Here is a 15,207-nt window from a genome sequence, read left to right as displayed (position 1 = left end):
CCCTTCCACAATGTGTTTTCCTGCGACACGACCAGAGCAGAGGTTTGTGTGCATGTGGATTGTTTTGCTGTAATCTACCAGCACAAATGGAAAATATGTTCGCATGAGATCACATTACAGCAGAGAATTCATTCTCCTCTGCCTGCTCTAGCTGAGTTCAAACACGCGAGCCGTATATGTTTCCTTCAGCACAGCAGCACGTGTGGTGTTTGTATTTTGCCTGCGATGCGGTCAGAACTGGAGTTTGAATACAAACACATGAAAGATACAACTGTTATGATATAGACGTGGAGCACGCATATGATCGGTTTCAGCGCGGAGCTCCGGATGAGTTTAATAACACTCGTCACGTGGCTCATAGCTCATACAGAATAAAGTATCCGTGTTTAAAGTTTTTATTTCACACATTCTCCTGCACCAAACATTAACCAGCACGGTGTAGTTATGCACACATATTTCATCAAGTCGTCTTCAAATGAATTATATGTGCAAACTGGACACTGATACAGTGGTGTAGCCTATCTGAATGCGACGACACGGTTATTCTAATAGACAAAAGACTGATTTTGAGTGCAGTGCTCGTAAACGTAATCAAAGAAACCTATTACCCCTATTAAATATTCTTTCGCATTTCTCCCTTGTGCTTGGGAGTTTGTTGTAATTTTCTCAGTGCTCATATATTAATATTCATTATTCTGTATAATGAGTGTGTTCTATGTCTGTGCTTTATTGGTTGTTCTCTCCCCTCTTCTCCCCCTCTATACTCCCACTTTTCCAGAGCTTTACACGCCCATTTTTGCAGCTCAGAGGTGTGCACGACCAGGGTAAAACAGGGGGGTTTCATGACCCTTTCATTACACACCCTTGTGTTATTTCATATCCGTAAGACCGTTGTTCATCTTCAGAAGACAAATGAAGATATTTTAATGAAATCCATATCTATCCCTCCATAGAGATCTAACATAACTAGCATTTTCAAGGTCCAGAAAGGTGGGAAAGACATCATTAAAGTACTCCATGTGACTCCAGCGGTTTAACCTCAATTTTATGAAGGTACGCGAGTGCTTTGTACAAAAAAAATTTAATTTACCACTTTATTTACAAAATAATATTATCCAAAGCATGTTCACACAACAATGTTAGCTCTTGCGTAAACACAAAACAAATACATGCATGTGCGTTGTGTTGACGCGAGTTAAAGATCACCATTTTCATAAATAAAGTGGTAAATTATGTTTTTTGTGCAAAGCAGTCAAGTAGCCTCAAAATTGAGGTTAAACCACTGGAGTCACATGAAGTATTTTAATGATGTCTTTCCTACCTTTCTATTGCATCTATTGTGATCTCAAAATTCTGGCCAGTTGATAATACATAGAATATCAAAATCAACCACAGGCAGTAGATCCTTCTCCTATTTAGCACCTAAACTTTGGAAGTGTCTTCCTAGCATTGTTGGAGAAGCAGACACACTGTCAGTTTAAATCTAGACTAAAAACACATCTCTTTAACCTGGCATACATTGACAACAGCCAGTAGCACAGATCCTCAACAAACCCCTCTCCATACAAGTGTAATGAATCCAATCTTCAACCAGATGGAACTGGATTAAATATTTTGAATGTTCTGATCCAATCGGACTTCTGACCTGTAATCTCCCAAGGTTTTTTCTCCATTCGGTCACCTGTTGGAGTTTTGGTTCCTTGCCACTGTCACCTCTGACTTGCTTAGCCCTGCTATCACTGTTAAGCTGCTTTGAGACAATATGCATAGTAAAAAGTGCTATATAAATAAAGGTGAGTTGACTTGACTTGGATCTCTATGAAGGAACAGAAAGCTCTCACATTTCATTAAATATATCTTAATTTGTGTTCCGAAGATGAATGAAAATCTTACAGATGTGGAACAACATGAGGGTGAGAAATTAATGACAGAATTTTTATTTTTGGGTGAACTAACCCTCTAATAAAAATACAGAAACTTTAAATTATGCACAGGATGAATACCTTTACAACATGTCCATAACGACAAAAGTGCCTTGTTAGATACTGTTCGGTAATACTGGAGGACAAGCCGTCCAACCATACACATGTAGTAGGCATACTCTTGCCAAAACCAAGCTGTAGGAAAGAAAATTAAGAATTAAGCCAATCATCATGTCCTGTGTAATCTATAGGTTTTAATTCTAATGAGTAGAACTGTAAAAATAATTGTAAACACTCGTTTCTTCTCTAAAAAAAATATTCTACTAAATTAATTGTGATTGTATGTTATCTATACTGCTCAAAAAATCAAAAGGAACACTTTTTAATCAGAGAATAGCATCAAGTCAGTTAAACTCCGGGGATATTGATGTGGTCAGTTAAGTAGCAGAGGAAGCTGTTCATCAGTTTCAGCTGCTTTGGTGTTAATAAAATTAACAACAGGTGCATTAGATGGGCAACAATGAGACAACCCCAAAACAGGAATGGTTTTACAGGAGTAGGCCACTGAGATTTTTACCTACTCATCTTTTCTGACTGTTTTTCACTAGTTTTGCATTTGGCTAGGGTCAGTGTCACTACTGGTAGCATGAGGCGATACCTGGACCCTACAGAGGTTACACAGGCAGTCCAACTCCTCCAGGATGGCACATCATTATGTGCCATTGCCAGAAGGTCTGCTGTGTCTCCCAGCAAAGTCTTAAGAGTATGGAGGAGATTCCAGGAGACAGGCAGTTACTCTAGGAAAGCTGGACAGGGCCGTAGAAGGTCCTTAACCCATCAGCAGGACTGGTATCTGCTCCTTCGAGAAAGGAGGAACAGGATGAGCACTGCCAGAGCCCTACAAAATGACCTCCAGCAGGCCACTGGTGTGAATGTCTCTGACCAAACAATCAGAAATGACTTTATGAGGGTTATCCTGTGCTTTTCACAGATGAGAGCAGGTTCACCCTGAGCACATGTGACAGACGTGAAATGGTGTGGAGAAGCCGTAGAGAACAATATGCTGCCTGTAACATTGTTCAGCATGACCAGTTTGGTGGTGGGTCAGTGATGGTCTGGGTAGGCATATCCATGGAGGGACGCACAGACCTCTACAGGATATAAAATGGCACCCTGACTGCCATTAGGTATCGGGATGAAATCCTTTGACCCATTGTCAGTGAAATTGACTAGCCTGCTGCAAAATTTTCTCACTTTGATTTTCGGTGTGTCTTTGAATTAAGTCCTCTGTAGGTTGATAAATTTCATTTCCATCAAACGATGTGGTATCCTTTCATTCCTGACACATTACCTAGTCCATTTCAGAATAGATAACCAGCATGGTATTTTTCCCCATTGAGATCTGATGTGTTTTCAAAGGGTTCCTTTAATTTTTCTGAGCAGTGTATATGGAACTAAAAAATTACCTTTAGACAACCATATTTTGAGTCGCTTGATTAATCTGATCCCATCCTCACCTTTAACCTGTTGTTGCCAAGGTATTCACCATCCATTTTCTTAATTGCTTTGCAGACACTTGCTATGTCACAATACTGGAGAAAGGCATATTGTGGGGAACCATTTACCTTTTTTATATCGATATCCTGGTTTAAAAAAAAAGTACATAAATAAGAGTTGACAATACATATTTTTTTGTTTGTTTAAAAAAAAAAAAAAAAAGTGCAGAATTTTTAAAACATTTTCAAAATTCTACTTACAACAATCTCTCCGAAACGCTGAAATATATTCAGCAGGTCATGATAGGTTGTGGTTTTCTCTAAATTTCCTATGAATAATGTCCTCGTAGCTTTGGGGTGAAACTCGTCTATACGTTCATCCAAAGGCCGGAACTCATTCTCACTCTCCGTTTCTATTTAGCAACAGTTTAGAGAACAATGTTAGACCTAATGCTACTTCTAAACCTTCCAGAAACAACAAAGAATTGTGCACTTAATGCTGGAAAACCCACCTGGGCCATGCCAAGCAGTGACATCAATTTGCATCCCAAAAAACAGCTTCCCTTTAGATGCACTTAGAGCTTTTTCTTGGTCTTCTTGCTGGCGAAAGAAGACTAATCCATATCGTTCCTCAGAGGCACCATGGATCTGAACTGATGTGACTTTGCCATGTTTCTTAAATTCATGGAAAAGACCGTCCTTCAGGCTTGTATCTAAAATTGATAGGGAGAGAATAATTACATTAATACTCTTAGTACTGCTTAGTAATGCTGTCTCAACAAAGTGCGTTGCATTACATTTGTTGGGCGATACCGTTTTTGAATTTGACAAACTCATAAAAGCCTCACCTGTTGAGCGCACAGGGAGGTTCTGCACTTTGATACCAAAACTTTTGCGAGGTTCATCTTTGTCCAGTGAAGGTAGGGGTTGAGCAGAAGGGGCAGGTACAGCTGCTGACTGAACAGATCGAGCTGGAGATCGATCACTGGAGCTACTGCTGGAATCACTACTGTAAGAAAAGCACACAAACATGATTAGAATCGTTCCTTTAAGGGAATTTACAAATTCCAGTTTATGCATGCAGTTTATTTTCCCACCTCAGAGAGGCACTATTGCAAAAAAAAGAGACGGTGTCTGCCAGTGACTGAAAATATCATCAACACTAGATTATCCAAGTTTCAAATAGTGAAACTGACACTCCTTTATTTCTCTACATATATTATCAGTTAGCCACTGACAAGAGACAAACAACTGTGCAAGCAAAACAATGATTACATAAAAAGCTAAAATTACAAATAATAATTTAATAATAAAAAAAACATCTATTTGAACAGAAAGAACCAACCACTCAAGTATATATTAAACATAATAATAATAATAATAATTAAATAAATAAACGCATTTGCAAATCCATCTTTCTTTCATTATGCTTATACATTTCAAATGCTATATAATATCTTGACTGCCTAACCTTGACATTACAGTGGATACTTCTTTCCCCACTATGATTCAGCCATTTACATGGCTTTGCTTTTGTCTGTTTACATCTTTGCACTGCCCTCTTTTCTCACTCTCTCTCTCAGAAGTGCGGCTGATAGGGGCTGGCCTGTGGGAGTGGGCAGGGAGCCAGCAGTGGCTAGAAATTTCCAGTTCCAACTGGATCTCACGGGGGTGGGGGGAGTTCAAGTGGGCAGTGTGAAAATACATCAGCCGTTGTTTCTTAAAATTCCCCTACAGCATTTTCTCCTCAAAAAGCATTCAATACAACTAACATATAAGAAAACAATCTGCTTCATTTTTAGAAACGAACCAACTCTGCATTCAAATAAACAAAAATAAAAAAAGGATTGCTTGAGTCATAGGAAATGCATGTTCAAATTTAAGTCAGTTATATTTACAAATAAAAACTGATTGATACAAATACACTGGTTAAAAAAAGGCACCAAAGATGACCTTGCATAAACAAAAGCAAAAACATTTAAATCACAGAAAGACAATTTTCTGAAACAAAACAAAAATAAATATATGACAGCACTTAATTCCTATGGATGCCCACCCTGTAATTTGCACAAAACTGACACAAAATGGTTGTGTGAGGCATACTTAGAAAACCTCCAACAAACAACAGTTGTTGAAAACTGGATATCTGTATTAATTGCTTTGGCTGCACCAAAAATAAAACAATGAGCAGTACAATCTCTAATAAATTTCCCACATCTCATTACAAATGAAGGTCTGTGTCGATGTCCTAAAGCTACGGGCCAACCGTCAATCAAAACGCATCATGCACACAAAGTTTTCTGAAGTATCAGTCATTGATGTCTGACCCAATGCCTGTAGCCAAGCCCAGTCAAGCTCAGTCAGCATCAAAAGGCCCGGTTTACACCTGGTATTAAGATGCCTTTTTGGTTGATTGGATCACAAGCAGACGAGAGAGACACATTTACACTTGGAGTTTTAATCAGTCTCTTTTGTCCATTTTCAACCACTTCTGTCCTGATTTATTCAAGGGGACGGACAAATGCTTTAAATCTAATGTAAATCTTTTGATCTAATGGACAAAATAAGCTAGCGCAATTTACATATGAACATGACCGGAGACGAAAAACATACAGCGAGCAGCAGCTTTCATTTCTGCTCTGATAGCCCCAAGACCACGCTGAATGCGGTGAGCGTGTTAGAAATCAGGAATGGTGAGAGAACATTGTGCTTGATAAGTTTGTCTTCAAACCAAACTTGGGTCTTCAGCCGACAAAGTTTAAATCCCATCTGGCTAGCGCGCTTCCCATGATGTTTATGCATTAGGTCCATAGGCAGAGAGTAGGCTGTCTTTATAGTGGCTGTTCGAACACATTCGACCATATGAGTTTCTTCACTACAAAAGCAATCCAGCTGAATGCGTTTTCGACTACCTCTGGACGTGGTTGAAAGTGGACAAGTTCCAAGTGTTTTACACCTCGTATACACCTGTATTTAGTGTCGTCCACTTGTGATCCAATCGGTGTAAACAGGGCCAAAGGGTGAAAGTACGCAACGTCAACTAGGTCAGTCAACATCTCATTTTTTTAAGGTTTGCTGACATAAAATCATATGTTTGGCACAAAAATTCGGTCTGATTTTCATTTCTGATTTGTCTGTTCAGACCAATGAAAAAGAAATGGCAAAAGGTACAGTGGTACACAAGGGCAGTAGTATGCAAACTTTCCATTTCTGACACCTGCTTGTCACGGAGAAGAAAAGAAGTCAAACAGCTTGTTCAGATTTTTGTATTCACGGTGGTATTTATCAAACAACATCAAATAGGGTACAGTAACGTGACAAGAGAGCCAGTTCTGGATTCTTTTCCCATTCGCTGTTGCTTAGAAAATGCAAGGATGCAAATGTGAATGCAAATGTGTGTGCTGGTCTGAAATTAATTCAATAAAATGCTTATGACACTAAATATTCTTCTTGGTGTGAACAGGCTTTAGATTCTCATGACCCTTTAACATTGAGGTTGTCATTGGTAAACAATGCAGCTAAAAATACTACCTTTCTTGACATTTGGAACATTCAAGTATGATGTTGTTGTTAAAAACTGGTTTTCAATTACTTCCTATAGCTGGTAATGATTTATGAGAAAGTTACTTTGCACCACATCTACATGTTTTTTTTCCCCACCATTTCAATAAACATACTTCCTGGTTATGCATGTTGACAACACAGATTTTTCTTGGCCTACCCCTCTATGAACTTCACCCAGCTGCTTAGTGATAACATGCAAACGATTCACTAGGCGGTTTTTATGATGTACATTTTTACAAAAGATTTCTAACCAAACATTTAATTGGATTCATTATTAAATTAAATTTACAAAAGCACAAAAGGCTTCTATCATACAGATATGGTTAAAAAGGAAGTAGAGGGGTAAAACTTAACAAAATGCATTCCCTTTGATATAGTCACAACAACTCTTTGGTTTGAAACATTTCGGAGAGCTCTGAATTTTAAAATTAAAGGATAAAAAGAGATTCCCACAAAGATAAAGTTATAGTATAAAACCTGCTGGGGGCAGTGCTTGACCAGGGGTGAGTTTCCCGAAAGCATCGTTAGCCAACTATGGTCATAAGTCCCATTGAACTCTATTGGTAACGACGGAACTTGCGACCATAGTTCGCTTTGGGAAATGCACCCCAGAGCGGTTATGGCCTACACAGGTATCTGCTCCAGGGCATTCCAATATGCAGAGTGCTTGAAGCCAAATCTGCAACTTGTTCAGGAACCAGAGAAAATAGAGTTCCCTTTGACTTGAAACACTCCAAAAATAAAATCTAAAAGTTTCATAATCCAATTGGCTGCACTAGTTATACATTTTTTGACATGCCATAAATACTTGACATAGTCTGTGTGGTTTTAATTGATTAAAGTACAACACAATCAATACTCAAAGTACTCAACCAATGTAGTAAAACAAAAGGGGTTAAAGGTAAATAAAAAGTTAGTAATCAATTATTAAGAGCTTGAGTCATCCTCAAACACTGGGTGACCGCACACTCACAATCTCCATGTAATCTGTCTGAGCTTGACCAGTCTTGAGTAAAGTGGCCACATGTGACAGAGTCAGAGACCTTTCCACATAGACCAAAGGTGCATCTACTACATCAGGGATGGGCAACATCGGTCTTGGAGTGCCGTTGTCCTGCAGAGTTCAGATTCAACCGTAAGAACCAGACCAGAACAGAACAAACCAGAACAAGCTAATTAATGTTTTCAGGATTACTAAAGGCCCAGGACACACTAGACAATTTTCAAATCTTAACCAAATTTAAAAGACCACAGAAATAATGACAGTTTCAAATTGATTTTTAACATTATAAACCTCTGAATGCACAATTTGATGATTTGACCAGACTGCGAGACCACACACACTTGTTGATTGTAGGAACAATTTCACAGTGAGACGAAATCTCACAGAGACTCGCAAGATCAAATGTGACTTGAGAAGATAAACAAATGGACGACATATTTGATATTTACGATTTGAGATCTAGATCGGAAGCAGTTAAATAATCATAATGACACCACAAAATAGAGGATTTTTTGGAAAAAATAATTTGCGACAAGCCTCGAATCTGGCCAATCGTTCGGGGGGTGCAAATTGGGCTTAAAATCTTCAAGTATGTGGCCAGCCTAAGGCTACAGGCAGAGTTTTCTTTTATGAGGGTTGGAGCTAAACTATGCAGGACAGCGGCACTCCAAGACCAACATTGCTCATCCCTGTACTACATATTGACTTGAATGGGGTGATGAATACTCATAATAACTAAAGCATTTAAGTAAAAAGTTTTCAAGTTGATCAACTAAACAATATTACTCATTGTACGTGACAGAAAAGTCATTTAAAAACATTGCTGGTTTCTTTTAAGAGGAACTGTAGCTTCTAGCATCCTGTGAAAATGTATAACACTAAAGCTAAAAACAAGCATCTTTAAAAGAAAAACAGAAAAGGCTGAATTGGTGACAAATATAATGTTGAAAGCTGAATGGCAACAGAAGCATATTAACTGTTGCTGACTAACTACTTAATTTGCAATCAGTATCCATGGTTACTGACTACTTCAGAGAGCTAGGTGATTACCAAGACCACCGAAAACAAGGCCATTATGTAAGCATGTGGCTTGAGTCTGAGATGTATCCTACTACAACCACCCGTCATGCAATTTACAGTAATATAGCTGAACAGAATCTGAAAGGCATGCTAAGTAATGTCACTTCTGTGCCACTTTCCAAACAGATACCTCAGACCTACTGTGGCGACCAGGGCGGGCGACAGCCGTGAGGTAACGGCGCGAGGCCGGTGACGCGAGTGTTAATGAGCTTCACCTGGGAGGCGCACCAGCCTTGAGTCCCTCACGGAGGAGCTCCGGGAGCATAAGAGGAGGAGCGACTACCGTGAAGGACGAGAGAGGACCAGGCCTGGACTTTATTTTATGTTTTATTATGTTTGTGTGGCCGGCAGATGTCCGCGAGGGTCTGCCGGCATTACTTTCGTTTTGTTCTTTGTTTATTTTGAATCAAACTTTTGTTGAAAGTTCGCCGGTTCCCGCCTCCTCCTTCCCACATTTACAAACCGTGTTACACCTACATCAACCAAAAAGATAGTCCTGACTCAAACTCAAAGTTGAGATGCTCAAACGAGATGAGCAAACAAATAAAACAATAGCCATGTTTACCTGTACACTTTTTTGTCATTCTGATTAAAATCATTCAGAATTAAAAATTTGGTGGACTGTTTACATGAGGCGTTATCTAATCCGATATGGTGTTTACGTGTGCTGCCGCTTTCAATCTGAATGACTATGTTACATGCGCACATTAGCTTATGTCCCGTTTTCAACCTTTTATTCCTGTCAACATGGAGTTCTGTTATTTCTTATGTGTGCTACTTTTATGTAAACTGTTGCTCTTTAGCAAAAGTGTGAATTTATAGCATATTACTGCTGGAAGGTCTGAGAAAAAAATGGGCGCAGGAAGCGGATCCGTTTGGTGGCTGTGCATCTCTAAGGAGCATGTCAATGCTACCCCTCCCTCCTCTGAAAAGCAGAAGCGTGTGGATGAAGGTCCGTAGTAATGATACACTGAGATCCTTCAGTGTATTTAATAAATGTGTTTCAGTTTTGGTCCATTTTGATTTTGCATTCTGACGACCGCTGACCGCTTGACGTGATAACGTAGACGCAAAGTAATCGGTTTAACATGTTTACATGGCAGACTTTTTATTTTGTTAGAAAGGTTTATCCCACCCCTCTCATACGGATTACAATTTCATTAGGTTTGGGCATTTTTTTTTTCCGATTGAGGTGTTTATATAGAGCATTTTCATTTGGATTGGACTTTTAAACCGATTATAATGCTCCTGTTTTATAGTGCCACGGGATCACAACCTATGAATTGCTTTCCTGCCTATGCATATTAAGGCTTCTGTCCGTAAGATTTGCCTCTTAGTCGCCATCTCTGTTTGAAACCTGCAATTGCAGTTATATGCAGAATTATTATCTTTATGTGCATTGTGCATCAGCACAGCTCCTCAGCACGGATGAATCTAATGCTTGCTGTCAGTCACCATACCGGTGTGGATACTGTACTTCGGAATCACAGATTGTAGTCTTGAAGCATGACCAAAGTTGGAATTTTCTCCAGAAAATGTCATCTGAACAAGTAAGTAACATATCTGCCACTTTTGTTCTGACCAACTGAGGGGAAAAGCATTAGGCCTACAATAAATCGTGCTGCTCAAATCTAACGATCACTTAGCTCATATTGTTCAAACCATGCAAATTATTATTGTTGTTATACTTTGTTCTCAAATTGTTAATGTTAACAACATTAGCATTGCTTGACTATGTATTTAGTGTGTATTAGCGTTACCTGTAGATTTCAATTTCTGTAGCTACTCTGGAGTCCAAAGTCTTTTGAATTTTGACTACAGGTGAATCTCCAGTTGTCACTGATGATTGTCATTTGGACCTTTCTGGATTACAATCCGCCATAAAAATGATGTTTAATCATTTCAGCTGCTGTGAGAAAAGGCTATAGATGATCCGCTATATGCATAGTCTACTAGCAGGGACTCCTTTCTGTCTACAGACGTGACGTAATGATGCAAAGACAAACGGCTGCATGCTCTAATTTCCTGCAGAAATCCGCCAGTATCGATTTATTATAAAACATTATTACAAGCTTACTGTTGTGAATCAGGCTAAGATAAGGAGATAGTTTTGAACACTGGCTGGTTATGTACTTGCTCAAAAATTGATTTTGGATCATTTTTAACCAAAAAAAGTTACGGACTGCAGCTTTAATTCAGGATAAATTATTTTAACACTGAAAACTGCACATTGCACAGAAGAATTTAGTACATAATCTTCAAAAGAAATATAGCTCAACAATACGGATGACCCACATGAGGGAATTTTGGGCCAGTTTACAGAACCACTGAAAATGTTACATTCTTAGATGTTTTACATCCATTTTTGTGTCTTGCAAACTTAAATGTTTGATTCTCCACTGTTGCAAACTCTGCTGATTTGTCATAAAGATAATGTTATCTAACAGATGAGGTTTTGTGGAAATTGCAAAAATGACGTGATAGTCTTTAAAGCATCAGTTATAATGGAAACTAAACTACAAACCAATGTTTTGCATCATATGCCCTCGTTTTCCAGCAAAAGTGTGTTCATGAATTTATGCAACATTTAATGAAAAATTACTTTTTTAATATTATTAGAAAATATGTATAAAAATAGATTGCTAAAAATAAAAATGTATGATTCTTTTGCCATTGAAAACTTTGGCAGGCAAATAAAAATCTAAACTTGGAAAAAAAAAGAAGTTGTTGAGCTCTGACAAATGTATAATATCATGCAAATTTACTGCCATAGATATGTGGAGATGCACCAAAATGCTTCACTGCACATACCTGCCACTGCCACTACTGCTGGTGCTGCTGACGGAGTCAGAGCTGGAGGAGCGACTGCGGGATCCTGAGCCACTGCGGGAGCGTGCCGGCCGCGCTGCCTGACTCGCCAACCTCTGTGGTGATGGATTGTGTGATTGCGAAGAGTGTGGCGATCGACTGCTACTGTGGTGGTATTTCCTATCTCCTCGTCTGCCTCTTTCTTCTCTGTATAAATCCCGATGGACCACACTAGCGAGTGTGAAAGTTTCACGGGCACGCGGCTCATAGCGAGTCTCTGTAGTCTCAAAACGACTAGGGCTCCGGCTTCGAGAACCATAGTAGACAATGCCTCCCGGTGTCGAGCCGCCACTTCCCACTCCGGCAGTGCTGCTACTGCTTCCACCAGCACTGCTGCTTCCTGCAACGCTCCCTGCAACACCAACACTGGCTGCTGATGAGCCGCCTCCAATGCTGCCACTGGCAGAACTGGCACTCCCGCTGGCTCCACTGAGGGCCCGGTCCCTAGAGTCTCTGTAATAATCGGTCTCATAGTGACGCTGGCGATCAAAACTACTGGTGTTGCTGCTGCTACGCTCATGATGTCCATAGGAACTGTGATCGTAAGATCGCTCCCGACTGTCCGCAGCCCTACATGACAAGGAAAGGGATGGAGGATGGCAAAGAAAAAATGGAAAGAATGACATGAATGTTATTTTCATCCCTGACAGGTATACGAGTCAAGTGACATGCGTTGAAGAGGTGATTTAATCAAAACAGACTGAAAGTGCATGTTGGAAAGATGCTGTCTTAGATTTTTCATTTTATTGTAGCATTCAATACAAACATTGATACCAGGTCAGGACAACTAACTTTTTATTTATTTGGGATTTTGAGTCCTTTTTGCAATTTACTCTTTTAGTATTTCTGAAATAATACTGAATCTATATTGAAAACAAAGGGGAAGAAAAATATGCATGACAAAAGTCATGCATGCCATGGTCAGTCACATTCCAAGTTACACAGGGTCGATGGGGGGAAAAAAAGACAGAAATTCATTTATTTTACAATGGCAGTTCACTTTTTTTTTTTTTTTTTTTTTTTTTTAGATAGTTAAAATTAATTATTTTTTTTAATTGCATAGCCTAAAACTACTGTTTTTCCCTTTTTAGTGAGAAATTGCAATTACATTATCCTTACTGAAAATTTAAATTAGATTGATTTTTTTTTTGACCAATTAGATGCAGGTAATTTATCCTGTATTACCATGAAAATAATGAAGCAAATGTCTTTTGTTTACAAATTCTAGACATCCTACTTCCCTCCTATGATAGCATGACTGCATATTACTGCTTCATTTCATGATTTCTTAATTAACTAACAGGAATGATGTTTCATGAATAAAATTAAGCCATTCTCAAAGAATAAAATCAAAGCAACGGGTTATAAAAACTCATTTTGGAATAAAGGCCTTTTGCAATAATAAGGTCCAACATAATTTGTTTTGGTCATGAGTGTGATTCTTTTTTTCTTTTTTTTAAAAGAGGAACAAAATAAACCCTGAGTGAAGAGGATGCTATGATACACTAACGTCTGTGCTAGCTTCATTTTAGTAGCCATTTTGAAATGCTTGAAGATTATATTTTCAGTAGTCCTTTTCCAACTATTAAACATAACTGCAACCATTCCGTAACTTTTCTCAAGTCAAATAGCTAGATATTTTGAAATTGCTGGGAAATAAGCAGTACCAGATAATTTTATTTTAATTCATTTTATGGGTGAGGTCTGATAATTTTATAAAACACACCAGTTTTAAATTAGTAACTAAACGACTATGAGTAATCGACAATAGATTTTTCAGTACCTTACATTGATAAACCCTTGGTTTTTAAACATTTACAAGTTATTAGATTTAGGGCTGCCCCCTAATAATCGACTAAACATTAGTTGACTAGAAGAGGCTTAGTCGACCAAGATTTTATTAATCGGTTAGTCGCAGAAGCAAAAAAAGAAAAGGAATTGGTGAAGTCGCACAGTCCATGAGGGACAGATCGATAACGGCGCGTCCTTGTGGTAATTACAGTAATCATGCAAGTAGTAGCAGCTTTACATGGCTGCTCACTCTAACGTTAACCTAGCTAAAGGTGCGCTATTATTCAATATTCGAGTGTTTGTGCGGAGTGTTGAGGCTGAAGTGTTAGCATTCTTACTGCATGGCGGCGCTGCCGCGATCACTTGCATTTATTTCAACTTAAAATACTCCGTAATTTTTTGTCATACAGATAAGAGTAATACATCATTCCAAAATGGTCTACTTTTATTATGTACGCTCACAATAACAAGACGTTGTGCCTTTGTAAAATAAACAAAACAAACAGGATGCGCTTTCTGCTGTCTCGGTCTCCCTGAACAACAGCACGTCACAAAAATGAACCAAAACTACTAGGCTACTTGCCTCACAGACATGAAAAAAAGTTTGAAATATCTATTTCTAAACAAACCAATAAACTGCGGAGATGATGAGTCAGCATCGTCAACATCTTCATCTTGTTTATTAATAAACAATTAAAATGTCTCCTTGCTTTTTTTCCGACACATTCATAATCATTACTTTTGCCAGTGCTTTGCGGCAAGCTTTATGCGTGCGCCTGGGCGCGAGGCTTATATTCCACCACCCAGTATATATTTAAGTAATTAAATTAATATAAACGTGTGATTAGTCGACTATTGGCTTAAATGAATGAATACTAGTCGACTAGAAAAATATTTAGTCGGGGGCAGCCCTAATTAGATTACAAATAAAAGTAATTATTTCATGTACTTTTTCGAACTTCGAAGAAAATATTAATATGCAATAATTCATGATAGGTAATCTATTACAAGTGTAGTGTTCTTAATCATGACAAGAAGCATTTTGCCTTAAGTCCCCTTAACCTCACAACAGAGCCACCAATAGTTTTTTATTATTATTAATAATAATAATAATAATAATAATAATAATAATAATAATGTTCTTCATACAGCATTATATCTGTTCTTCAGAAAAAACTAATATTCTGCAAATATACTGACCACCAACCATTAATAACTGTATGGTTGCCAAGCAACATAGCAAATTTACACATTAATATATTAGCTATTTATAATATACAGTAACTACAGTACAGTAAATGTTATCATTTTTTAATCACTAAAAGGTTGAAATAATAACTGACCTGTTAAATTTAAAGCTTGAGATACAGCTTCTCCAGAATAAGTATCTGTTAGTCAATGACAGTGAGTAATAGTGAGCATGTAGCAACAAATCTGACCTAGTTAATCGGTTTGGTTTCCATTAGAAAAAGATGCTTTTGTT

The 15,207-nt window shown here is 38.3% G+C and overlaps 1 protein-coding gene across 4 annotated transcripts in view; it reads right to left on the bottom strand.

Annotated features, from left to right (window-relative positions):
• The window catches only part of spen (spen family transcriptional repressor), a 32,982-nt gene that overhangs the window by 12,410 nt on the left and 5,365 nt on the right, over positions 1-15,207 (bottom strand). For 3 of the 4 annotated variants that reach the window (XM_067370982.1, XM_067370983.1, XM_067370985.1), the window contains exons 3-8: positions 11,877-12,503; positions 4,267-4,427; positions 3,931-4,131; positions 3,680-3,831; positions 3,440-3,565; positions 2,004-2,117 (exon numbers count right to left, since the gene is read on the bottom strand). In XM_067370982.1, coding sequence (XP_067227083.1) covers positions 2,004-2,117; positions 3,440-3,565; positions 3,680-3,831; positions 3,931-4,131; positions 4,267-4,427; positions 11,877-12,503 — 1,381 coding nt within the window. Of the gene's footprint in view, positions 1-2,003; positions 2,118-3,439; positions 3,566-3,679; positions 3,832-3,930; positions 4,132-4,266; positions 4,428-4,889; positions 11,775-11,876; positions 12,504-15,207 lie in introns of those variants that run through there. The other variant, XM_067370986.1, reaches the window with a different exon arrangement.

The sequence above is a fragment of the Chanodichthys erythropterus genome, chromosome 20, assembly GCF_024489055.1.
Source record: "Chanodichthys erythropterus isolate Z2021 chromosome 20, ASM2448905v1, whole genome shotgun sequence".
Lineage (NCBI taxonomy): Eukaryota > Metazoa > Chordata > Actinopteri > Cypriniformes > Xenocyprididae > Chanodichthys > Chanodichthys erythropterus.
This window is presented reverse-complemented; position numbering and strand designations above follow the sequence as displayed.